This window comes from Mycteria americana, chromosome 2, assembly GCF_035582795.1.
Source record: "Mycteria americana isolate JAX WOST 10 ecotype Jacksonville Zoo and Gardens chromosome 2, USCA_MyAme_1.0, whole genome shotgun sequence".
Lineage (NCBI taxonomy): Eukaryota > Metazoa > Chordata > Aves > Ciconiiformes > Ciconiidae > Mycteria > Mycteria americana.
In genome coordinates this window covers 53,276,271-53,300,968 of record NC_134366.1, presented here as the reverse complement: position 1 = coordinate 53,300,968, position 24,698 = coordinate 53,276,271, and the positions used below count along the sequence as shown (strand labels likewise).

Sequence of the window (24,698 nt, the reverse complement as noted above, 5' to 3'; positions counted from 1 at the left end):
GAAGATTTCCGGAGAAGAAGAAAACACAACTTCCCTCTGCAATTTGTCTCAATTACTCGATCCCATTGATAAAATTTCTAATTTGAATTTGTCCAACTTCAGCTTCCAGATGTCAAGTCTGTTCTTCTTTTCCTCTACAAGATTAAAGGGCCTTTTAATTCCTAGTATTTTCCCTTATGAAGGTACGTACGTGCTGTTATCAAATTGCATCTCCTTCTTAGGAGGGTAAGCGGTCCAACTTCTTTTTATACAATCTCTAAATCAGCTCTGTGGCTCGTCACTTCACTCACATATTTTTCAAATGTGCCCCTACGACTACGTGTGCCAGACACGTAGCCAGGCATCCCGTGGAGCCTGGATGCTACAGCACAGGGAGATGAAATTAACTCCTTGCTCCTCCTCACCTTCTCATGCTTTACAAAGGCGCTGGGCAACCAGTTAGTTCCTGCGTCCAACGTATGCTTTATTTACATCACTTAGCACTTGTCTTTTTTATTAATAAATATGACTTACCAAGTCTACTTGGCACGTAAGGGGCTACAACAAAAGCGCCTGCACTCATGAGCAGCCTTGCCGCTGCGCCTGGCGTCCCGCCACGCGAGGAAACAGCCGCGGGCACGCGTGGAGCCCCGCCACGTAACAAACTCCCGTGCCGGGCAGGTGGGCGTCCGGCCGAGGGGGGAAACGGGGACTTCTCGGTGGCTGGCGCCACGCACGACGTCGCCGCTGGGAGCCGACAGGAGGGGGGCCCGGGGAAAGGCGGGAAGCGGCTGTGGCGCCGGGGGAACCGGCAGGGGAGCGGGGGCGGGCGGCCGCCTGAGGAGATGGCGGCGGGGAGGCGCCGTCCCGCGGGGCTGCCCCGGGAGGGGGGACCGCTCCCTCCCGCCTGCGCCGGGGCGGGGTGCGGAGGTGTGACCGCTGGTATGACCGTTACGCGGCACCGCCTCCCCGCCGGCTCCCCTCCCTCTCGCTGCCCTCGCAGCCGGGAGGCGGCGCGGAGGGACCGCGCCTGCGGTGGGGCGCGGTGCGGGAAGCCCCCGGCCTGAGACAGTCCCCGGCCGGAGCCCAGCCGAGCCTCCGCGCCATGCCGGCCGCCGCGCCGCCCCCGCTCCACCCCGCGGCGGGCTCCTGCTGCCCCTACGGCCACTGCGCGGGTGAGTGCCCCCTTCCCTCGACCGCCCCGCCCCGGGGAACAGCCTCCGCGCCCCATCCCTGGACCCGCTGCCCGGCAGGTCGCTGGGGGTGGGGGGTCCTTTTGGGAGGAGGGGGTGAGCTGGGGGCGCCGCGCCCCGGCTCCGGAGGGCGTGAGGCGGCTCCGGCGGCGGCGAAACTTCCTCCCCTGACCTTGCCTGTCTGTGGGGTTGCGGTGAGCGCCGTGGCGTGCGGAAGCGGGGGGAGCTTTCGGTGGCGTCTGGGCTTGAAACGGGGGCTTGAGAGGGACGGAGGAAGGAGCGATTCCCGCTTGGCGGCGGGATTGAGGCGAGGGCTTTGGGAGGGAAGGAAAGCTTTTAAAAAAGGGGGTCCGCGAAGGTGTGAAGTTGGGGTGGTTGTTCCTCCATGCTTATCTCCTGGGATGTGCAACCTTCAATTACTTTTCATTTTGATTGAAGAGAAGCCCCCCTCCCCCCCCGCCCCGCTCTGTATCGTAATCAAAACTAATGAAGTGAATTCGTTGCACAGCCTTTGGGAAGCGGAACAAGAGGCCACTACTACACGGAGAGCAAGTCTCTGCTGCTTCCCACAGGGGTGCTGGGGGTCAGGCTATCTATCCTCCCTTTTCCCAGGCTGAGCGACCACCTCGGTAGCTGTGCGAGATACAAGAGCAAGCTTTGAAGTCTGAACGTGAAGTCAGTGTTTACTATGCCAAAAGGCACGCACAGCATCTGTACTGCAAAAAAAAAAAAAAAAAAAAAAAAATTAGAAGTAACTTGCACTCTTAATAGTCGGTGTGAGTGTAGTTCACTTGGAATGAATGCTCGTGGGCTGCTCAGAGAGCACCGATGCGCTGCAAAAACATAAATAGCACACGATGTAAAGATTTTAAGCTGTTGCACAACTGTGTGTTAAAACACACTTAAGGGTTCCGAATTTTCCCTCAGCTGGGAAATTACTATAGCTGGAGCTACATGGGTTACAGGCACGGGCATGCCCTTGTATCTCCAACTTATGTAGTTATATCGGTTATGTTTGTTCCTATTTAATAACAGAACAGATATTTATAGGAAAACTATTCCATAACTTTTCATTGCGCAGCATTATTTTCTGCCTTCCTCAGGGGACATGCAGTACACAATGTCAGCTGGACTGGATGGGCCATTGCTTTGACCTAATGAACAGTTTTCAGGTTGTGAGACACTGTTTGGAAACCACTCCATAAACTGAAACTTTTGCTACGCTGTGTACTGAAAGGTTTCCTTTTTTAAAAAAAGGGCAAACAAACCCCTCGCAACAGTATAACAAAATTCTGGCTTCTTCCTCTGAGCATTTAGACTGCAACCTATGTTGTGTTAGGGGATAATCTAAGAGTTTATCTGCAAACCTGATAGCTCATCATGCACGCTTTTGCTACTAGCTTTATATAGAAATGAAAATGGACGTATATGCATGTTTACATGCAAGTTTGCCTTCCCACCTCCTTGTCTCCTTTTTCTTTGGCCCCTCTTTTTCCTCTTGATGCTTCTTGTGTTTTTTTAATACAGTCTAAATGCAGTTTTGACTCTTTGAAATGTTGAGAACCAGCACAGAGTCCCAAAACAGTCAGCAAGTGAAACCAAGCTTACAAAACATATTACAGCTACTTTATGTAGTAGAAGTGCAGTTATTAAGCAACTCTGTCATGCTCTTCTCAGAAGGTGGCTGCGTTTTATATCTCTGGAAGCTGTCCTGATGCTCTCTGGATAAAACTGATCCTGCAGAGTTAGAGTCTCTTTCTTGTAGTGTAATGGGTGTGGATCTCCTGAAATGGCATGGCTCTTTCTGTGAAAATTTTTGTAGGATGTTAGGACACATCAGCTGAGAGCTAGCTTCTGGTAAATCTCCATCTGTGGTTCATTAACCTGAATTGGTTAATTGAACTTAAACTGTCAGCAAAGATGAGATAACTTGGTTTTAATTCAAGATATTGGCAGCTATTCAAGCCTCTGAATTCGAGCTGTGCTAAAGTTACCTTGTCTTTATTGGGTTTTTTTATGCTCAAGTTAATTACCTTGGGCATGCTAACCTGAGTTTTGAATGTATCTTTATCTGGTAGTGTCACTATATGCTTTGTATCTGTCTGCACTGCTGCTTTTTCTAGTCATATTCTGCAGAGCTTCCCAATTTTGGCATCTGCGGGACTTTCAGCGTGTGGTGACTAAGGGAAGTTGTGTGGGATTCATTTCCCCATTTCTAAGATTACTTAGCTTAGTTTGTTTTCTGCAGAAACATCTATAGTTTTGTAGAAATCGGGGAAGCTGGTGGTCTTTCCTTTTTTTCCAACAGCTCTAGGCTGAATTGAGTTGGTTTCTGTCACTGCTTTTCCTCTTTTCCTTTGACTTCCTAAACATTTAACAACATTTGAAATCAGCGTTATATAGATTTTCTTGTAAATATAATTAGCATCAGAACATTATGGTGACTTTAGCAGCCTCAGTTAGATCTGATCCAGATCTCACTGAAGGTAATGTGACTATTTTAATTAGCTTCAGTGCAACTTGGATCAGACCTGAAAATGTAGTAGTTGAAAGAGGTGAATGTGACACTTCTTTTCTTAACAGTATATACAATTTTCCAGGTTTTTCTCACTTTCAGGGTATGGGGTCTGTCCTTTTGGAGTGTTCACCAGATACTGGAAGCAATGAAAAAAAGAGGGGGAGCTACTGCCTCGATTGGTTCTAATGTAAATTTGGAATTTTGGTAATGCAAATTGTTCATCTTACCTAGCAGTAGTTTGCATTCACTACAAATGAAATTCAGGCACGTTTACCATCTTCCCTCTGTTGCTAGTATAGTTTACTCAGTCTAATTATTGTAAGAATGCAAAACAATGATTTATGTCATGTATTCTTAGAAGAAGCTCTCAGTAATCATTCTGAAAACACCATCTCCCACTCAATCAGTATTGCTAGCCTGCTCATATAGTCAATTTTTTGTTTTCTTGTCACCCCAAATAATGTAGTTAATAGAAATGCTGAGAAATGTCTGGTGGTGTGAAAATCCTGATCTTTCTCCTTGTCATCACGCTTTTAAGTCTAATTAGCACTGGCTTAGAGAAACCCATTTTCTTTTATAAGTTCTGCAAAACAATTTATTTTGCAATGTTGACTTAAATACATGAGCCTCTTCTGAAAAAGTGGTTCTGTAATAATGGGGTTGGGAATTCTACATTTATATGCGAGTTAACCTCTCTTAAATGTGCTAAATTTCCAAACTTTTGGGTAATTGTCCCTTTTGCAAACCAGATGGAGAATCAGACTCTGGTTGGGTCTTTTCTTTAGTTATACAACAAGGTTATTGGTAATAAAGGATCTGGAAGCCTAATTAAACCCTCAGTGACACCTCTGCAAGCTCTCTTATTTTCACTGGGTTTGCTCAGTTGCAACCGATTAGTCATCAAGTTGAGATTTAGGAAGCAATGCAAATAACATTTCCCACAAGAAGAAACAGAATCCTGCTCGTTTTGACTGAGGCAATGTTGGCTAACAGGATTAAAAAGCGGTGAAAGCTTACTTTGTGATGAAACATGAATAATTAATTTGAAATATATGGTAGTTCAGGAGTCAAGAGCATCAACGTGAAAGTGAAACTCCCTTTATACTGAGCCTTGAGAACCACATAGAGGGCTTTGCCAGATGGATCCTGGCAAATATCACAGTTGTGTAAGATGGTTTTTTTTCCCTCTGTCAGTTCTGTCCCTCTCCTGAAAGATTCTTGATGGAAGGTCCTGGACTGCAGAGCTCGCTTCCCTGGTTACTGGGGCAGACTCTAAAGCTGTCAAACTGCAGAAAACAGCCATGGCTGTTCCCAGTACAGCCTGTCATCTTTGAAAGAAATGAAATAAATTAGCAGTTTAATAATATTCTTTTTTTGGTTTTATGCAGGGTAACAACTTAAACTGAGCCTCACACCTCCAAAGGCACTGATTCATTTCACGTGCAGTCTTACATTTCACTTAGTCTTTACAGATTATGCATGTGTATACTTCTTTAAAGGGCTTTCTTTATGCTCGCTTTTTAATTTGCTACCCTTAAAATGTCAGAAAGAAGATAATGAAAGTGGGGTTCTGCTCTAAAAAAGAAAAAAAAAGTAAAAATGATGGCACTTGTGACTCATTACCAGACTACATGAATTCTTTACCTTCATCTGCTGCTCTGGGGGTGATTCAGCTCAGTTTAACACTAACACATGGCAATAGCCATCTGTGTTTGCTGTAAATATTTTATTTTTTTAATTACAAATGGCTTGATTTAGAAAATCTTAAACTGTACAGTGGGGTGGCTGTGGGCCTGCAGAGTAAGGAGGTGAGTGCCTGGGAAGGTAATTTTTGCCCAACCACTGTTGACAGGTCGGAAAAGGGAGCGTAACACTGAGATCAAACCAGGCTGCCCTGCAGCAGTCTGGCCCCTGCTGCTCCATCTCGGGGGGAGCTGGACAGGAGAGGGCCAGTGCAGGCTGCAAAGGGGCTCTGAACATTTAGCGAAGAAGGAGGGAGTGGAAGAGGCAAAGAAAACCCTGAGCTTATCTTCTTTGAGAAGAAAGAAGGAAAGGTGGCTGCTGAATGTCATTTATCCCTCATGGTTCTCATACAGTAAATACGGTCACATGTTGCTGAATGCTGAGCCTCCTACATGCATTTCACTGCAGGATGGCACCCACACTGGGACTGGGGGTGACACAGAGGCACCACCCATCCTCAGAATGAAAAAATCCAGATCTCATCTAGCCATGGCGAGGGATCCAATGTGGGCATCCCTCAGGCTCCCTCCCTCGGCTGAAGTCCAGCCAGCTGCAAGATTTTCCATCCAGGCTGTCCCTTCAGACAGTCCTTCCCATCTCAGGAACTCCTTTGCTACATCATCTACCTGCTTTTTAGCTGCTCTGGTACTCTTTGCCCTCTAGGATCTCCCATAAACTCAGAGGTCTATGTCCCAAAACTGGCAGTGAAAAGGGAGTGAGAGAAATGGGCAGGGAAGGGAGTAGAGTCCCTTCTTTCTTTCTAGAGTGAAAGACTGGGGAAGAATGAGAATGGGCATTTACGGGACTGAAAGATTTGGAGATCTTTAGTTTCCAGTTTGCATGACATAATGGATGCTTATTTTAGTCTTAAAATAAAAAGCAGATATGTTGAAGATATGGTGTATGATGCAAAATCTTGAAGTCTTCTCGCCTGCCCTTATGAGGGCAGGGAGTGGGTACAAAGGTGTGCATCTCCCATACTCTTGCACTCTAGGAATAGCCACTAAGGATGTTTTCTTTCCTCGCAGCTGACACTTTGGCACTCACTTAATGGGACCAGACATATTTGGCCGGGAGAAACTTTAGTTCTGTTGGTGACATGTGGGACAGAAGGAACCCAACTTGACACACAGCTGAGTTTGCAGGGCCAACAGTTAAAGGAAAAATAATACTGCATGCGAATTTAAGCATGCTTGATGTGAAATTGTGAAAGATAACAAACTTGGAGTCCCATCATACTGATTTTATAGAATCTTTTAGGGTTAAAACTGTATATTTATGACATAGAGATATTATTCTGGGTTTTCTTCCTTTTTGTAGATGAGCCCAAATTAGTTTTTCTTCAGTGAACTTAAAATACTGCCTGAGCTGCTGAGTGATTTTAGTTTTCTGTAAATTGGGTTAGACTGGGTCAGCGATTGATCTCCGTTACACTAGTAGAAACTGGACATGGATGTGCTGGCATGAGTATGACTGGAGATGCCCATTAGGGTAGCAGAAATTACATTATATAAATTAAACTGATTCCCTTTTTCTTTTTTTTTTTTTTTTTATTGTGACAGTATTAAAACTCTTCTTGAAAGATTCCAGCTGATAAATGGTATTATAATATTGAACATGGTTTTGTTTTCCTTCTGCACCGGTAGCTGATGCAGATAAGAATTTGTGCAAATATCATGATGAGTTAATTTTTTTGTGTACTTGGATAAAATATGCTTTAGTCTTCTAAAAATACTTATTTCATTTAGTAAACCATGGTTATAATACCATATGACTTATAGTAATATTTTATTGTATAGTATATCTTATAACTACCTTACCATCAAAAGTATTCTGAACACATACAATTTTTTCAATGTATTTGTTCAATGTATTAAAAAAATGTATTTCTACGAGGCCAGGTACTTATAATGTAACGTTATTCAGGTTACAAAGTCAAGCCTTTATGACTGTTGATTAGCAGTGCTGTCCCCCCAACCCCTGTTCCTGTGCATTAAGATATAAACTTTAATTACACTATCAGATGCTGCTTTTTTCCCCCAGGGTCTCTGGCTCCATCAGTGCATATGATGGACAAAGCTTACCTAATGAACATCTACTTACTGTTTGCCCTGGCTGTTCGTGCCTTTCACTGTATGCTTTTTGAACCCTGCTGTAAATACAGGCTTATTAACTTGTGGGCTTTTCTGTCATGGTTATTGCTATAGCAACAAACATGGATTAGCATCTCTGTGATACCTGTAAAGAGAGGGCATGAACTGCGTTCAGTGGGAGTCAAGGTTCAAAAAATAAAGTTGAAAGTACTTTAATTTGGGGAAGAATGCAACTTCAGATGGCCAGGTCCTGAATTTTGGGATGATTTAGCATTATCTATGTGTTGTATTACCTTGTGTCTGAAGTACCTCTTCCCGTACATTCTCTTGCAGCTATGAGCACTGAGCAGGTTTGCGGATCAGGTCTCAGGATATTGTTTTGGCCACCAGAATGTAATCCACTCTGAGAAATCTAAATTAAGTCGATTGCTTTGAAACTCTAAGGAATTGGTTGAGAGAAAATCCAGTTCTTCAGGGCTGCACTGCCTTACACAGAGAAAGTATTCTTCCTGTATTCTTTCACTACACACTTTTCAGCTCTTCTAATTACAGAGGTTAAGGTCCCTATGGACAACAGATTTTTTTTCAGCACAGTCCTGATTCCAGTTTATCTGTAAAAGAGGATCCACTGTACCCTGGAGCAGACATAGGAAAAACTGTGTGCACATCTAAACTATATTGTATGCAAGGAAAAGGTGAATTCAAGTCATGCTGACAACTTTAATTTTCTCCTGTCTTAATGATGACCTTGGTAATGTTCTCTTAGTGTAGTCACCTGTTTGTGTGCATGTAGTTTTTCCTGTTCCTTAAAAAAAATCCAAAAGATCAAGGTGAACTAATACGGTAAGTGACAACAAAAGCAGGTAGATGTCCTTTAGGAAGAACTGCAAAGGATCAGACCATGTGAAGACAGTTTTGTTGCTTGCTCCCAATCCTGTCCCTTTGCCTAAGTTCAGCATCCAACCGGACTTCCCAACCTGCTCTTATTCTCACCCTCACGTTTTACTGCTTCCCTATTACAGTATACATCTTCCACTGTGTCAGCAAAAGTTCATAGACATTGCTATCAGCCAGTATCAAAGTTCATAGCAATTGCTGTCAGACAGTGTCTAACTATGACCCTGTTTGCTCCATTCCCTGCAGTCTGTCCCAGTCCCTCCTACAACTTCTTTTCTCTTATCCTCCCAGTCCAATTCTTCACTAGGTTTCCTTTTTCAGTTTCAGTGTCTTGCCCTGCTACATGCTGGCTGGCTTCTGGACGGTGATACCAGAAGAGCAATGCCCCTTCCAGTTCCCTCTCCAATTCCCAGCCCTCCTCTCCCTGCAAGTTCCAGCTCCCTCTCCCAGCTCCTACTGCATTGTCTCTCTCCTTGGCATTTCCCCAATCGACTTCAATTTTTAATCCCTTCGCCATACCCTGTTTTATAAGAAATTTCTAATCCTGTCTCTTTGCTGGGCTGATTTGTCTTCCGTAACACATGGGAGGACAAAGTGACCCCCTTCTCCCTATTCCTGTTTGTCTGTCTCTGTACATGTTTGTCTATAGTCTTAGTTTCCTATGGTAGCAAAATTCCTGTGCTCCATGTTTTCTTCCAGTCTCCCTTCTGACAAGCCATTACCAGTCTCCTTGGTTTCCCTTATTGACTCTCAGTCTCTGTGTGAGAAGCCCAGCCACCTTTACTCAATCCCAAACTTTTGATTCAACTGTTCAACTTTCATTTTTTCTTATTAACATTACTGTCTTGGCCTGATAGCTGGCAGGGTTTTTGAAAGCAGCCAGACACTGACCTCCCACCGAAATGGCTTGCATACTACCTCTGAATGCCCCATTTTCAGATGTTCCTTTCCTTCGTGATCTGCTTTGTCTGAATTAAACAGCTTCTACACAGAGGAGCACCATGGGATTGCCAAGAGGACAGAGAGACAAACTGTCTCCTCAGTTCTCGTGCTTGACCCTCCTCTAGCAGTTACTGAAGTAGCTGTTACAGGGGAAAAGACATTTTTGAAGCTTGGCTTGAAGCATGCTGGGGTCCTCAAGGTCCACCATACTTCTGACCTGTGTGAGCCTTTGGAGCTTGCTCAGGCTGGAACTAGCAGGGACTGCCCTGCTACGTTTGACACTGTCTCGATCCAGTCCTTGAGAAATTTGACTTTCTTTTTCTACTCAGGATTTTATCTGGACAAAACTGACACAGTGTGACTGCCTTTCGTTGTTGCTGAAATAACCACAAGTCCTCACTCAAAGTCTTTGCCCTAAAATGCTGTAAAGCATGGCAGGGAGGCAAGGATGAGCGGGAGGGAAGGAAAGGGAGGGTGCTACAGCTACGGCTCTTTAGAGAAAAATTCACCAGTAGTGTTTCGAAGAGTAGGGCTGTAAATAATGTCCATGTAAAATTTACTTGTTGTAAAAGGATGCCTGTGATCATATTTTATTTCCATGTAACTAATTCAGTACACTGAGACTTGTCATACTACTACTTGTCTTGGGCACTAACAGTGTGCACTAGCCCTGAAAGTTGCAACGTTTAATAATTTACAGCAAGAAGAGGAGATCAAGATGGCATACCTCTAGAGGACTCAGATTGCATCCTGGAGCTGACTGCTGATGCACACTGGTAACCTGTGGGAATTACATACTTGGCTGCTCCGAGTTAAAGGCCAGAGGCATTCTTCACCCTCAAGTACTTTAAGATACTTGTTGATACTTCGACATGAATTAAATGTTTTGGGTTCCAATTAAGATTAATTTTTTTCCCTATGGTCTTTGTTTTGCATGCCCTCAGCAGGAATTGCTGGGGCGTAAGGAAAACCAGACATTTTTAGTGCTGTTCTTTCCCTTCCCATTTGAAACAGTATTTTCTTTATGCTATATTGGGACCGATATATCAAAATGACTCCCAGATACACAATTTCTGTCATGTGCAACTTTACTTGTGTGAAGAATGCTGGTAAAGTTTTGAGGAGTTTTCACGGTTGCTTTTGTAAGTGGAGGCTTTCATATTGATCCAAGGCTCTCTAAAGAAATTGCAGGGGTTAAATAACACCATCTTACTCACAGAAAGCAATGCCATAACTAGATCCTATTTCAGTGTTGCCTTCTGTTTTTTAAATTGTGTTGTAATATTCCTTGTAAAAATTTAATTCCACTGCAACCTGTGACTTGATAGCAGAATTAGCTGCTGGGTAAACCATTCAGTTAATTACTGAAACTGTGATCTCAAGCAGGAGAGCCAAGAAGGAATGCAAGATGAGTGGAAATATTTTAATTAATGAACAAAAACTTACAGCCTGGTCAAAGGAAGGGATAAGTTTTGAAGGACAAATGGCAGCAATACATTTTTAATTGCAAGAATAGGTGACCTCTGGCAAACCCCGTTACTCTGCTGTTGTAGGGGGTGTTGCCAGGCAATTGCTTAAGATATAGATTGGTTGAAGCTCTGCATACACACCTTATTCAGAGCTTAAGTCTTCTGAATTCACTTTATTTTACTCCAGGTCCAGAGTATGAGCCAAAACCCTACAAGGAAAGGTTTTCTAGAGGAAATTTTGTAGTTTCCGCCTATGCCTTCGACCCCTTCAGTGGGATTGACTGTGACTATCACAAATGGTTCATGAATTGGCTTGTAAAAATGAACCACAGAAGCTGTGCTCCCTGCAGCAACCGTTTTCTCTCCAGGAAGCACTTGTGCTCTGGCCAGCAGGTGCTAAACTTCTTGTTCCTGCTACCTGCTTGAGCGCCCAAATCCTTCTTTGTCCCATCCTCCCTGCTTCTCTAGGGATTTGGTGTGATTATTTACCCTACAAGACCATCACGTCTGCATCACCTGCAGCTCTGTATCACTCTGCGAGTCTCAGTTTTCTTTGTGCCTGTGTGTGCAGCTTAAGTGGCACGCATGGTGCCCTTGGCCAGCCGTGCTGCCTTACCCCTGCTCTTCCACAAGCAACAGTCCTCAGCGGCCTCCTCAGCCATGCTGCTCCCCTGCAGTTTTCTGCCTTCTTAGTCTTTTGCATCATCTTGTGTATTGATACTTCGTGATACACAAGCATATATAGATAGATGTGTATACGGATAAAAATAGACAGATGCATGCATCCATCCATATTAACATTTATAAGAAATATGTATATTTGATAACCATTAGCTCTCAGCAAGATAGTAAAAGAAAAAAACCACATTTTATTCTCTGATGTATAGTTTGCCAGTACTCAGACTCATTGAAGTGTGTTTCTGATCCCACCTCCCTCTTCCTGCCTCTCCCACTTGTATATAAATATGGAAACAAGATTTTGAAGCAATGTAAACTGTAGCTATAGGATTTGTGTATGTGTGTGACCTTTGAAGGCTTTCTAGAAATGCTTGTTACTGCTTTAAGTGTGTGCAGTTTCTTGACAGATTGAGGCTGCTTAATGTATATCAGTTAAAATAAATATAGCATAACTGGAAAATAACAAATTATGACTGAAATAGGTAACAGGCAATTGAAATTGATTATTTTTTATCTTATGTAATATGTGGATTAGTCATTGTGATCACCCCTTTGACAAAATTTGACTCTTCCCCTTTTCTCAGAAAGCATTAGGAAATTCCTTTATGCATTGATTTAAGCATTCATGTAACTTCCTTTTTTGCCTTAGAAAAATATACAATATTATTCTTACTCCTAAAATGATTATATATTAACTTGTGGCTTGTGTCAAACTGTTTTTGGCTAGGAATCAAGACAGTTTAAAAAGCACGAAAACACATTCCTGGATTGTTCTTAATAATTACATAAAACTGCTCTTATTCCATTAGTTGTAGAATTAAAAAATGAACTTGGTTTCTGTTTAAAGCTTACTCGATTTAGTGAAGAAAGGAAACTTAATTGATGTTTGGATAATTGAAACAATCAACAGTGCAGCCAGGCACTTAAAATGAATGGTTTATAGAAAGGTATGATAATAGCGGTATAGCTGGGAGAAACATAATCTGTGGGAAAAGTCATTATTAGTGCAGCGTTGTTTTTATGTTGTACCAAGATTATAGGCCGTAAAAACGTCACATGCTGTTCCCATAAGCAAGGTAATGCTTTGATGACAGTGGGTACACAAGAATCTGGAAATGTTGATTAAATTCAGAGCTTCGACAGTTCCTGGTAACCAACATGTTCTGGGGTTGATTTAGATTTCAGAGGACTATTATTGCATCTGATTTTTTTTTTTTTTTTTCCCCCCATTCACAGTAGGCTTTATTCTGGGTGGAATGTAAACATCTGATTGCTGAAAAATCACTAGCACATATGTAGTCATCTTTTGATAACAAGAGATCAAGCAGAATGAAGACAGAAATAACTTGTACAACCACCAAGCATTAGTCACACGTAGCTCTTATATAATGCTTACGTCTTCAATCAGCATGCTGGCAGCTGGGCTTCTTTGTAATATTTATTTGAGAAGAAGTATCTATCTCATTTGGCAGAGGAAGAAAATGAAGCCAAGAGTTAAGGGACATGCTGGGGGGCACACAGCACTTAGCTGGTGAGAGTATTACAACTAAGAAGTGTCCATCAGCATACATCGAACAAATCCAACAGCAGAGTGGAGGTCTGTAGCAGTGTCTCCTTGTGTGTTTTCCCCACTCAACCCCTGGCATTTTGGATCCGCTATTTTTGAGGCAGAGTGAGTGAATGCTGCAGCACTTCTTGTAGTTTTCCCTTTTGTTTGTTATTGTAGGTGAGGAGGCGTATTTCCTCTTCACTCTATTACACTTTGATGAAAAGGACAAATAAAAACACATAGCTTGGAATACTGAAAATGGCTTTTTGGCAGTTGAAAACCAAAATGTAGTAGGTTTAAGCTTGCCAGAACTCTTGAATATGGGTCTGTTAACTGTAGCACCAAGAGGAATGCTCATATGAGCAGATTTTCCTTTGTGGATTTGCCCACTGCACTGTGACTATCTAATGTATGAAAATGGGTGGGATTTTCTGGGAGATAAGCCATTTGTGTATAGGAATTTCCTTGTAATGGTTCAGTAATCATTCTGGTTACTTTCTTTTGGCTTGATCCTGTTAGTTCATACATACTGAATGTTTGTTCCCAACTGAACTGCAAGACTATTAAATGGAGTTGGAAGCACTCTGTGATCGCATTCTGAAAGTTTATTTGTTGAGGCTGAAAAGAATTGCATTGTAATCAAGTTTTAATCTTAATAAGTACAAGAAATCAGAGTATTTTAAGGGGACATTTTTATTCTTAGCTTATTTTTGTGTTTATAGACAGTGAATTATGTTATAGCTTGGCTTGTCCATAACCACGTGTTATGTTTTCAGTTCTTCCTTTTCAGAATTACACGTAAAGAATGGTGCTCTTTTCTTTGGTTGGTGTTCTAAGATGAAATATCAGAGGGAAAATTGTTAATGTCCCTAGAGGATATTCAGGACTTAATTTTTAGAATAAAAAAGTCAAACCAAAATATTGGAAAACTAGGACTCCAATTATCAAACAAAACTAAGATGGCCTTTCTTTAAGGAAGAAAGTTAAGTTACATTACTATTAAATATACTATAAAATTGCTGTAAAATCATAGCCAAAGTAATACTTTTTAAAAAGAATCTCATTTACTTAATTTGTTATAGAAGTCTGGAAACTAAATGAATGGTCCAGGGAAAGTGAAGAGGAGATAATTATTTATAAGAATATAAGGTTGCACACACATAGCCATCTGGTAGCAATTTTAAACCAGAAGTAATTAATTTCTTTTACTTCGTGAAATGTAATTGTGGAACTTGTTGCCACAGGGTTTACCAAGGCCAAAATTGTAATAGGGTTCAGAAAGGAATTGAGTTCATGGTAGGTAGATTCATAAGAGGATGCTAAACAATCTGGATGCAATCCTGGCACGAGTAACCCCATTTTTTTGAGGATTTCTGGAAGATGGGAGGATTTAGAAGAAGGATCTATTTGTTTCCAGTGTTTTTATTTTTTTAATAGCATTTCTCTGTCACAAGGTGCATTTACGTTTTTCTCACAAACTTGAAAATGTTTGTAGTTGCATGTATGTAGAGTTACTCCTTAGTGGCAGTTAAAGTTCTTTATCAGCATTGAATGCATGTACCCTCACTCTCTGAGGTCACATACACTGCTATGTAGAAAATTATTACTCAGAAAGATATGATGATGCAAAATGAATTATATGCCTACTCTTTGTTTGCTTTAGGACACCGAGGCTTGTTGGACCATTCGTCACACAATGCGAGCTCAAAAGTAAAAGAGAGGAAACTACCAGGGACTTGTCCTCCTGTTGGTCGTGGAAACTATGGAAAACCATGTTTGAGTGAAAGCAGTCATAGGTCTCCATTTTTTAATCCCCGTAATGGTTTTCACACGATACATTCAGAGCACAGTCCTGTGAAGCCAAGGATTATTACAGTGGTGAAACCCGGCGGACACACACTCAGAAGGATAACCTTGCTTCTCAACAGGAGATCAGTTCAGACCTTTGAACAGCTGATGGCTGACATTTCAGAAGCTCTGGGATTTCCACGCTGGAAGAATGACCGTGTGAGAAAGCTTTACAATCTGAGAGGCAGAGAAATCCGAAGCGTTTCTGACTTCTTCAGGGAAGGTGATGCATTCATAGCTATGGGGAGGGAGCCCCTCACTTTGAAGAACCTCGAAGTGGTATTACAAGAGCTTTATCCTGAAAATCCTTATGCTGCCAGTGCTGCCATTCAGCAGAATGAGGAGCAGTCCCAAAACCTGAAGAGCAGGCTGTATGACAAGGCTTCGAAAGTGGACAGTGGCTTTGATGAGACAGAAATTACCAAGAACTGCAGCGATGGCATGTCTCCCAAACTGGTAGCCAGACATGAAGGAAAAAGTCAAGCCAAGACAAAGCAAGAAGAAAAAATGAGAACCAAAAAAAAGTGGACTAGAGAGAGCTGGGGTGGTGAACAAGGAGTGAAGCCTTCTAGAAAAACCCGAGAAAGCGAGAGGTACCTTAACCACGAGAGGAGTCCTGAGGAGGGATTAGAAGAGAGTTCAGAGGGGGTGGTGAGGTGTGAGAAGTGTGAACGGGAAAGGCAGGCCAGACAAAAATTACAAAGGGAAAGACAGGCTGAGGCCTCATTTGAGAACACGGGCGCATGTCAGAGGTACCATGTAGAAAGAAATGCGAAAATCAGGAATTGCCGAAAATCTTCAGAAACTTGTCTGGAAGGTGAGGAAATTGGTTGGAAAGATAATGGCTGTAGGAGGACATGGAAGCCCCTACATAGGAATGTTAATGAAGGGCTGGAGAAGCAAAAAAGGAGCATTGAGAAGGAAAGGGATGTGGAGAAACACGAAAACCATGGGAAGGAAGTAGTAAAAATCAAGAAGAATGCTGCAGAAGGGCTGCAGCTAACTCATGAAGCGAAGGGAGAGAATGGAAGTAGCTGCAGAATGAGCCAAAGTGGTTGGCTAAAGAAGGACACTCTGAGGGATGCTGAGAAACCATCTAAAACACATAGGGAGGGCAGAGAGGGACAAAGGGCTAAAGAGGAGGGTGCCAGAAGAGAGGGGAATATAATGTGTAGAGAGAGTGACATGACACGACGAGAAAAAACAGGGGAGCGCAGAGTGAATAAAGAAGAAAACAAGGCTCAGGGATTGGAAAACACAAGCCGGAGGCATGCCATTAAAAACAGAACTGATGTGGAAAAACAGTATGAGATTGGCAGAACTATTGGGGATGGGAACTTTGCAGTGGTGAAGGAGTGTCGCCACTGCGACTCCAATCAGATCTATGCCATGAAAATTGTTGATAAATCCAAGCTGAAGGGGAAAGAGGACATGATGGAAAGTGAAATTCTGATCATTAGGAGTCTGTCTCATCCCAATATAGTAAGCTTAATTGAAGTGTACGAGACAGAAGCTGAGATATACCTAATCCTGGAGTATGTCCCGGGAGGGGACTTATTTGATGCAATCATAGAAAGCGTGAAGTTCACAGAGCATGATGCTGCTGTCATGATCACTGACCTGTGTGAAGCACTGGTTTATATTCACAGCAAGAACATTGTCCACAGGGACCTCAAACCAGAGAATCTTTTAGTAAGTATTGGCAAACACATTGCATGTGTGCAGGAGTTGAATTATTTTCCTTTTAGTTATGGATATTTGAATATTTTTAAGCAAATACTGTGCAGAGATAATGTGCTGTGGCAGGATTGTTTGGAAAAACGGGTACAACTTTGAAATGAAACTACCATTACAGTTTACTTGATGTAGATCTGCTGTGCATTGCAGATAGCAGTGCGTGCAGATAGACATTAAAATAAAAATGACCTGGCTTTCAGGGATAGTGAACACTTGTATTTTTCTGGAAATCAGGCCTATTAGTTAGCACCTGACTTTTAGGCATGCAAGGATGAATTTTTTTGCATGAAGTATGGACTGAATCATAAGGCATCTTCCTTGCAGACCCAAATTCATTAAAATTGCTAATTTAGCTTATTTATTTGGTGCACTTTTTGTCCACTGCAGTCACACATCCTGCAGACTGCTGTGCTAGTCCTCTACTGCAGTGATTTCTCTCTTGTGACAATTTATTTTCTTAGAAGCAGAAGTACGATGCAGTTGATTGAAATAATCTGACAGTAAAATGTGAGTGTTGTGGTAAAATACAGCACTAAAGTCAGCTCGAATACTAACTTCATGCCAAAGAGAAAAGTTCTTTTTTCTATCACATTTCTGAGGCTACATTCTTTGCATCCAGCACTGAAGTCAATAGAGTTACTCACATGTGTGAATATGCATAGAAATGTTTGCAGTATTGACACTTGACAAGACACCCGTTGTAGAACAGTAACAGTAAGCAACTCTCCCTTGCTAATCCTGTGTTACACTCTTGTACTAGGGTTCCAAATTTCCTGATAGATAGATACCAAATATTTGCCAGTTGCTAACAAATTAGATTTGATCTGCTGGTGGAAGATCATAGTTAGGCAGAAAAAAAGGTAATAGATGATTTAGTCCTATGTGCCATTCAGTTCTTTAAGGGAATTAATTTTGGGAAGAAATCAGTGTGAATTTCTGGAGAAAAGCAGCAGTGTAGCCTGTAGGACATGCAGAGGTTGAACAAGGCTGGGTCTGAAAGGTTTGCTCCCAAACCTTTTGACTAACCAATAGCATCTATACTAAGTCCTGGTATGCATCCTGCTTAATCTGATGAAAATCCTTGGTATGTGGTCTGTGTGCAAATAAAAGACAGTGACTGCAAGTGGCTGGTTTGCAGGAAGAAGTATGCATCTGGGCCCTGCCTTCACGCCTTGTTTTGCCATTAGAACAAAACCTCACTTAGAACTGCAGGGCTTTCTTCCAGAAGCTGATTTTCCGTTATGAACCAGGCTCTGCTCCTTCCTATTTGCTGGAAATAAGCTAGTGCATGTGAAACACCTGAGACCAGATGCTTTATTTCCCTGTATAATATGTAATCATCACAGTGATGCAGGTAAGCAAAGAGGCATGGTACAGGTCAGTTCTGGTTGTTTTCGCATTTAGTTCACAGCACTGCAAAGCAGAGGTTGCTGGGCAGTGGCAAAGTTTTGTAGCACTGAAATAATCATGTTGCCCATTCTGACAGTCAGAAAATATTTTTCAAGGACTGACTGGCCCCCAACCTGTAGGTATTTTGTCGTATGAGAACAGTGTTACCCAAACGCTATGTGAAAGAAAATTGTACCTGTTCCAGTTTCACCTTGCTGCTAATTGGCTGTGAACACCTGTATTAATATAATTTACAGAAAGCATCCTTTTGAAAAGTTAGTCTGTTCAACAAGCCAGATGAGTTTATAAGCCCTTGATAGTGTTGGATAGCTCATGTGCTACCTACTAAGCATCCCTATAAATACAGGACATTTGAGCAAGTTTCTGGCTTTTTTGACTTGTTAATATGCTGCCTCTGATTCTTCAGAGTGACTGGAGGAGTAGCAGCAGAGCAGGAAGGAGAGAGCTGCCACTAATCTTAACATCAGCCAGTGCTGAAAATAACAAACAGTATTGAAGCAAATTTCATGGGTTCATCTGTTGTTGGTGGGTCAGGGACTGGGGCCTTCTGGAGAGGAAGCACAGTGCTGGAAGTGCTGGCATCCTGCAGGGATGTCCTCGGCTGTGGGATACCTCTTGCTTCCGATTCCTATACAGCGGGTGTTTAAGTCTGAATTAGTCTCCCTAGACTTTCTTTGTACACAGAGAACAGAAATAGGTACGTACTTCTAGGCTATTTACTTGTTTGTCCTATTTAGGTGTCGTCTTTTGGTCAGGTGAATCCTATCCTTTCTCGTCAGCTGTTTTTCCATACTTCCTAGCCCTTTCCAGCAAATGGGGAATGGAAGAGAAAAGGTCCTTAGTCTGTTGTATTAAGGAAATGTGTTTGTCTGCTGTAAACCTGCTTTGTGTGAGAATCTAACCCTGCTCCTAGTGGCTTTTGAACCTACTGGATAATTTCCATCAGAGCTGACAGAGAAGCAGCGAACTGGGGAAAAAATATTTCCATAAATTTCATGAAAATAAGCAGCTGGGGAAAGAAGGGAAACCTTTTCTCTCCCTACAGAGAAAAAGGTGGAAATACACTTTGATGTCCAGTGAATTGCAAAATTATTGACACAGGAGAGAGTTGGAAACCTGGTTTAATTATTAGTTCACTGCACTACTGTTCCCCCTGTGGAACTGTCCTCTAGTTATAAACTTCTGTAACAGTCCATCATCATCCTTTTCTGTTTTCCCCCTCCCTCTTTCACTACTGTGTCTGCCCACAATGATCAGACTCCTTGCAGTATAGCTGTGAGGCAGAAGGGTGGTGACTTGCGCTACAAAAACAAAATCTGTTTGACAGCTGGTGTGAAGACAGCGGCTCCGACTCCCTCCTATCTGCTAACAGAATCACCTCATTTAGGACTAGGTGTTCAGCAAGAAAACCTTTGCTACCAAGGATGAGCAATGTGGTGTATTTGGTCCCACAAAAGAAGCCAGTTACTTCTTTAATGCTACTTAGAGGAGCAGAATTTGCTGGCAAGGTTTTTAGCTAAGGGACTGTTTAATTCTACAGGTGCTGGCATTTCTTGACTTGTGGGTGAGGAATTAATTTCAAAGTGTAGTGGTGTTTTTCCAGGTTATAGCTGTAAAAGACCCAAAGCCACATCCTTGCCCCCTTTTTTGTGTGTGTGTGTATTTGTGATTGTAAACTCATCTCCTTGTACACTTCCCAAACAAGCTAATGTGGTAATTGTTTAACAGTCAGCTTAATAAATCATGTAAGTGTTACAGTTTTTTATGCATTTGAGTCCTGTCCCCCCGCCCCCCCCCCCCGCCTTTTTCTCTCTCTCAAGTTTTCATATATGTATGAGAACTTCAAGTATAGCCTTTCTGGCCTTTAACTTTGCTTTTGTGACACTATTTACATATACAAAAAGCACTTTCAGAGGTTTCTGAGTGCATTTGAGTTAAAATCCTGTTTAACCAGTTACCTGTCAAGTGGTTTCATTATGATAAATCTACACAGGGAATTTTCTGTAAGATTTTTCATAGAGATTCTTTTAGCTAGCTAGCACCAAGGGATGTCTGAAACTCAAATGTGTAAGTGGTGCTTTTTCTTTAGCTCTGTCTATTTCTAATATACAAAATGTCCCATGGGCTAGCTTGCTTTCATGATGTCTATATGAAGAATCTGTGCTACCATATATATGTGCATACAGAGAAATATTAATGCTATAAATTACCTTCTTAAACACCCTGATAGATTTCACAAGGTAGATATGAAAACAAATGAGCATAAAGAGCTGGGAGTCATCAACAGACAGGAGAAAAGGAAAAGATCAATTTATCCCTTCTTTGAAGATTAACTTGGCTTTGTATTATAGTATTATACATATAGTGTATTATAGTCTTCTGGGTGTATGGTTGGGATAGCTAGAAATCCTCAGACAGTATTCTAATATCCTGCTATGGCATCTGCATTTGAGAGAGTAGTGAGCAATTCCGACTGCCTTTAGTCCAAGACAACCACATACTGGCTTCCCTTGCAGTTGAAGGACACAAGTAGTTGTATGGCCTAAATTGGCTGTCTATAGAAAGTGTACTGAATACAGGTCTTCCTTATCTCAATTAATTCTATAGGCAGGTTAGACAAGGCAGCACTTTTAAATGGACTTTTGGAACCATTCTTTGTAGTCTTGAATGCAGAAACAGTAATAGCTGTCTTTTAGGTGTCACAGTAAGGCTAGCATGTTCATCTAATGTTACCGTTTTTGCTTTGTTCTCACCGTTTCACAGAGCACGTACTGTAGATGTCAGAGGCTAGATTTCTCTTGAGCAGGTTGTACATTTCTGTGATACTGCTATGAGTGAGTGATTAGTCTGGCCTCAGGAAGGAATAAGAGCAACCTGAGAAGCTTTTGTTTCTACAGTGAAGCATATCTGCATGCTCAAGGTGATGCCAGGTGACAGAAAGGTAGGCGGGAGAGTACAAAGTTGGGGATGAAGGGAATGCTCACTCTGTCCGAGCTGACTTTGAATTGTTCTGAGCACAGTGTTAGTGAATATGCTGAGGAGTTCTGGGCTGAGGTTTTCAGGCGTGCTGACAGGTTACATGCTGTCTTTGAAATGAGTGTCACAAAGCTGTGAAAATATACCCACGGTGCGTGCTATTCCTACCTGTTTGGTTAAGTAAAATGAAAGCTCATTGGTTTTGTCCTGGAAGAACAGATGGTGCAGTGTTGCCACCTTGTGCTGTGACGAGAGATTAGGAGTCTGGCATCCTGATAAAAGAAAAAGTGCAACAGTGTATTTTCAAAGCAAGATGCTTCCTGCTGATTTTGGGATTGGGATTAAGACCAGTGTGTTCTCCACCCTCCCCATGCCCCTTCTGGTTTCTAAAAAGTTATAGAAACATTTCAGTATTATTTGTCTTAGTACAGTAGCATGCAGGGTATTAGTTGAAATTCCACGTGACATAATTTTCTTATATAATTTTAAAAGCTTTAGTTATACAATAGGAAAATATACTCATGCTCATATTTTCATAGCAAATATAAAATTGAGCACTTCAGTTGTGGGTTTTTGTAGCGTTCTACCACTATTACCCCTGTTGTTAGAATATAAATCCTGTGGATAGATGCTGCTCTAGAAAGTAACTGTTACCTTTGTAATTTTTTTTCATGTTTGTCAGCTGTTGTGTCCACAGTGCATCATGGCAAAAAATTATCATGAAGTTGACTAATGTAGTAGAGAAAATGGCTATGGCATTTTAGCTTTCTCCTGCAGAAGTTTTGAGTAAATGGCTGTAGTAAACTTTATTTTCAGTTTCATACTGGAAAATATTTTTTCTTAGAAAAGCAGAACCCCCCCCCCCCAAAATGTTTTGCTTAATCAAAACTAGAAGAGTGCTTATATTTTCTATAAAGAAAATAAGAAGGGATTAGTAGGCTATAATGTCTTATTTTGTAATATTTTTTTCTTAAAAAAAAAAAAGAAAAATCCACAAACCTTTTTGCTTAAGCAAAATTGAATGAGTGCTTACAGTTTCTATAAAGATGATAAACAGCGATTAGTCAGTTGTAATGTAGGAGAGCAAATTTTGTCCCATCTGTGCCCTTAGTTGTCTTGTAATAGAGACCATCTTGAATTTTTGGCTTTCTCAAGCACTGTCTTATGGCAAAGTATTGAGGTGTTAAAGCATGGAGTATACCTGTCGCATTGTACTCCAGTTTGACCATTAAAAACCAGAGTCCAGATTTGCTTGGCTTTTGTGTAGACATTTTAGCTGCTGATCTGTTCTTCCTCATAGTTCCAGAGACAGACCATTTTTCATTTAAAGCAAATTCATGCCTTTTTTTACCTGTTAAAGAATATTTGAATATCAGTCACCAGTATTAAGAATACTGATATATTTAATTATACTGCTGCATTCTTCATGACTTGACCTTTGAATATAGAATCATAGAATAGTTTGGGTTGGAAGGGACCTTTAAAGGTCACTAGTCCAACACCCCTTGCAATGAGCAGGGACATCTTTAGATCAGGTTGCTCAGAGTCCCATCCACCTTGACCTTGAATGTTTCCAGGGATGGGGCATCTACCACCTCTCTGGGCAACCTGTTCCAGTATTTCATTACCCTAATTGTAAAAAATTTCTTCCTTATATGTAGTCTGAATCTACCTTCCTTTAGTTTAAAACCATTACCCCTTGTCCTATTTCAACAGGCCCTACTAAAAAGCCTGTCCCCTTCTTTCTTATAAGCCCCCTTTAAGTATTGAAAGGCTGCAATAAGGTCTCCCTGGAGCCTTCTCTTCTCCGTGCTGAACAACCCCAACTCTCTCAGCCTGTCCTCATAGGAGAGATGTTCCATCCCTCTGATCATTTTTGTGGCCCTCCTCTGGACCCGCTCCAACAGATCCACGTCTTTCCTGTGCTGAGGGCTCCAGAGCTGGACGCAGTACTCCAGGTGGGTTTCACCAGGGCAGAGTAGAGGGACAGAGTCACCTCCCTCGACCACGCTTCTTTTGATGCAGCCCAGGATACAGTTGGCCTTCTGGGCTGTGAGCGCACATTGCCAGCTCATGCGCAGTTTTTCATCCCCCAGTCCTTCTCCACAGGGCTGCTCTCAATCCCTTCATTCCCCAGCCTGTATTGATACTGGGGATTGCCTGACCCAGGTGCAGGACCTTGCCCTTGGCCTTGTTGAGCCTCATGGGGTTCACATGGTCCCACTTCTTGGGGTTGTCCAGGTCCCTCTGGATGGCATCCTGTCCCTCAGGTGTGCCAGCTGCACCACTCAGCTTGGTGTTGTCTGCAAACTTGCTGAGGGTGCACTCGATCCCACTGTCTATGTCATTGATGTATTTTGTTTCTTAAAATAATGTTTCATTAACTGCATTACAAATTAATGCTAAAGACCCATGCATACAAAATTAGAATGGGAAGAAGTGTTTTGATTACTTTCCAGGTGGATGTAGGAGATGGGAACTGCTGAAAAGACCCATTTAGGAGGACATTCTGCATGGATCCATTTCTCCAACTCTTATTATGTGATGACTGTGACTCATTTATTTTCAGGGCAGCAGGTAGAGTAGCAGAGTAATTTGCAAAGAAAGTAAAGCTCTTGTTTGTTTTGGTGGTGGTGGTGGTGGTGTTGTTAGACCGGTATGATGGAGATACGCTTTTCAAGTGACACTGTAAAGTCAGTAGCTTACCTGGGAATATTGCATTTAAGCATAAAGATGTCTACAGCATTCTTCTTTGCTTTCCTAAGGGAAAAGAAGGGTTTACTTTCCCAAGAGGAAATAATGACATTTAATTGACTCTTGGTTATTTTTTGTCGTCTTCCTTTTCATTTCTTGGAAATTACAGCGTGCCAGAGTTCGTAGAGCGAAGTTTTCTTTTTCTGTTATTGCTTGTCCTCTTAAATATATGCACCCTCTTAGTATGGGGACGGGACGGGACGGACGGACGGACGACATTTTCTGAATACTGTTTATCGAAATACTGTTTCCATCTCATGTTGCTTTACATGAAGGCACTATTATTAGAACTTTGTTCTGTTTATTATTAACTACTTCCTTTATCTTTTGCTGTCTTAGAATGCATCTGGACTGAATATATGTATTTTTTGTTGAGTATAGGTTCAGCATAATGCAGATAAATCTACTACACTGAAACTAGCAGATTTTGGCCTTGCAAAGCAGGTTACAAAACCCATATTTACTGTGTGCGGAACACCAACGTATGTTGCCCCTGAAATACTTGCTGAGAAGGGTGAGTGTATATATTTATAATTTGTCATAAATCATACAATTACTCTGAACTTTCTAATAATGGAAATATTCCAGAATGTTTCAACCTACTGATATGTCTTTGCAGGGTAGGAGGCTGGCTAGCAGTGTAATCTGTGAAAGGAAAGGAAAAGAAACCTTTTAGCTTTTGACAAACACAAACATGACATCAATCATGTTTGCATTATTAATGTCTGTGGTAATATAACGCTGATTTCCAAGCAGACAAGCCATAAAATATCATAGATGGTAATTGCCGAAGTGGGGAAATGAGCAAAAGTTCATTTTTTTTTTGACTGTGAACACCGTTTCACGACTGTAACCCACACAACTTTCCAAGGCCCCTAATGATGCAAAAACATTGTGAACATGTATGTTAAA

General features: G+C 41.8%; 1 protein-coding gene across 4 annotated transcripts in view; it reads left to right on the top strand.

Moving 5' to 3' along the window:
• The first annotated feature begins 972 nt into the window (after positions 1 to 972).
• DCLK3 (doublecortin like kinase 3) overlaps positions 973 to 24,698 on the top strand; it is a 33,019-nt gene continuing 9,293 nt past the window's right edge. For all 4 annotated transcript variants that reach the window (XR_012774267.1, XR_012774266.1, XM_075493444.1 and 1 more), the window contains exons 1-3: positions 973 to 1,154; positions 14,725 to 16,601; positions 24,168 to 24,300. Coding sequence is in view for 2 of the 4 variants with exons in the window: in XM_075493444.1 (XP_075349559.1) it covers positions 1,085 to 1,154; positions 14,725 to 16,601; positions 24,168 to 24,300 (2,080 nt within the window). In the remaining 2 variants the exon portion in view is untranslated. The remainder of the gene's footprint in view (positions 1,155 to 14,724; positions 16,602 to 24,167; positions 24,301 to 24,698) is intronic.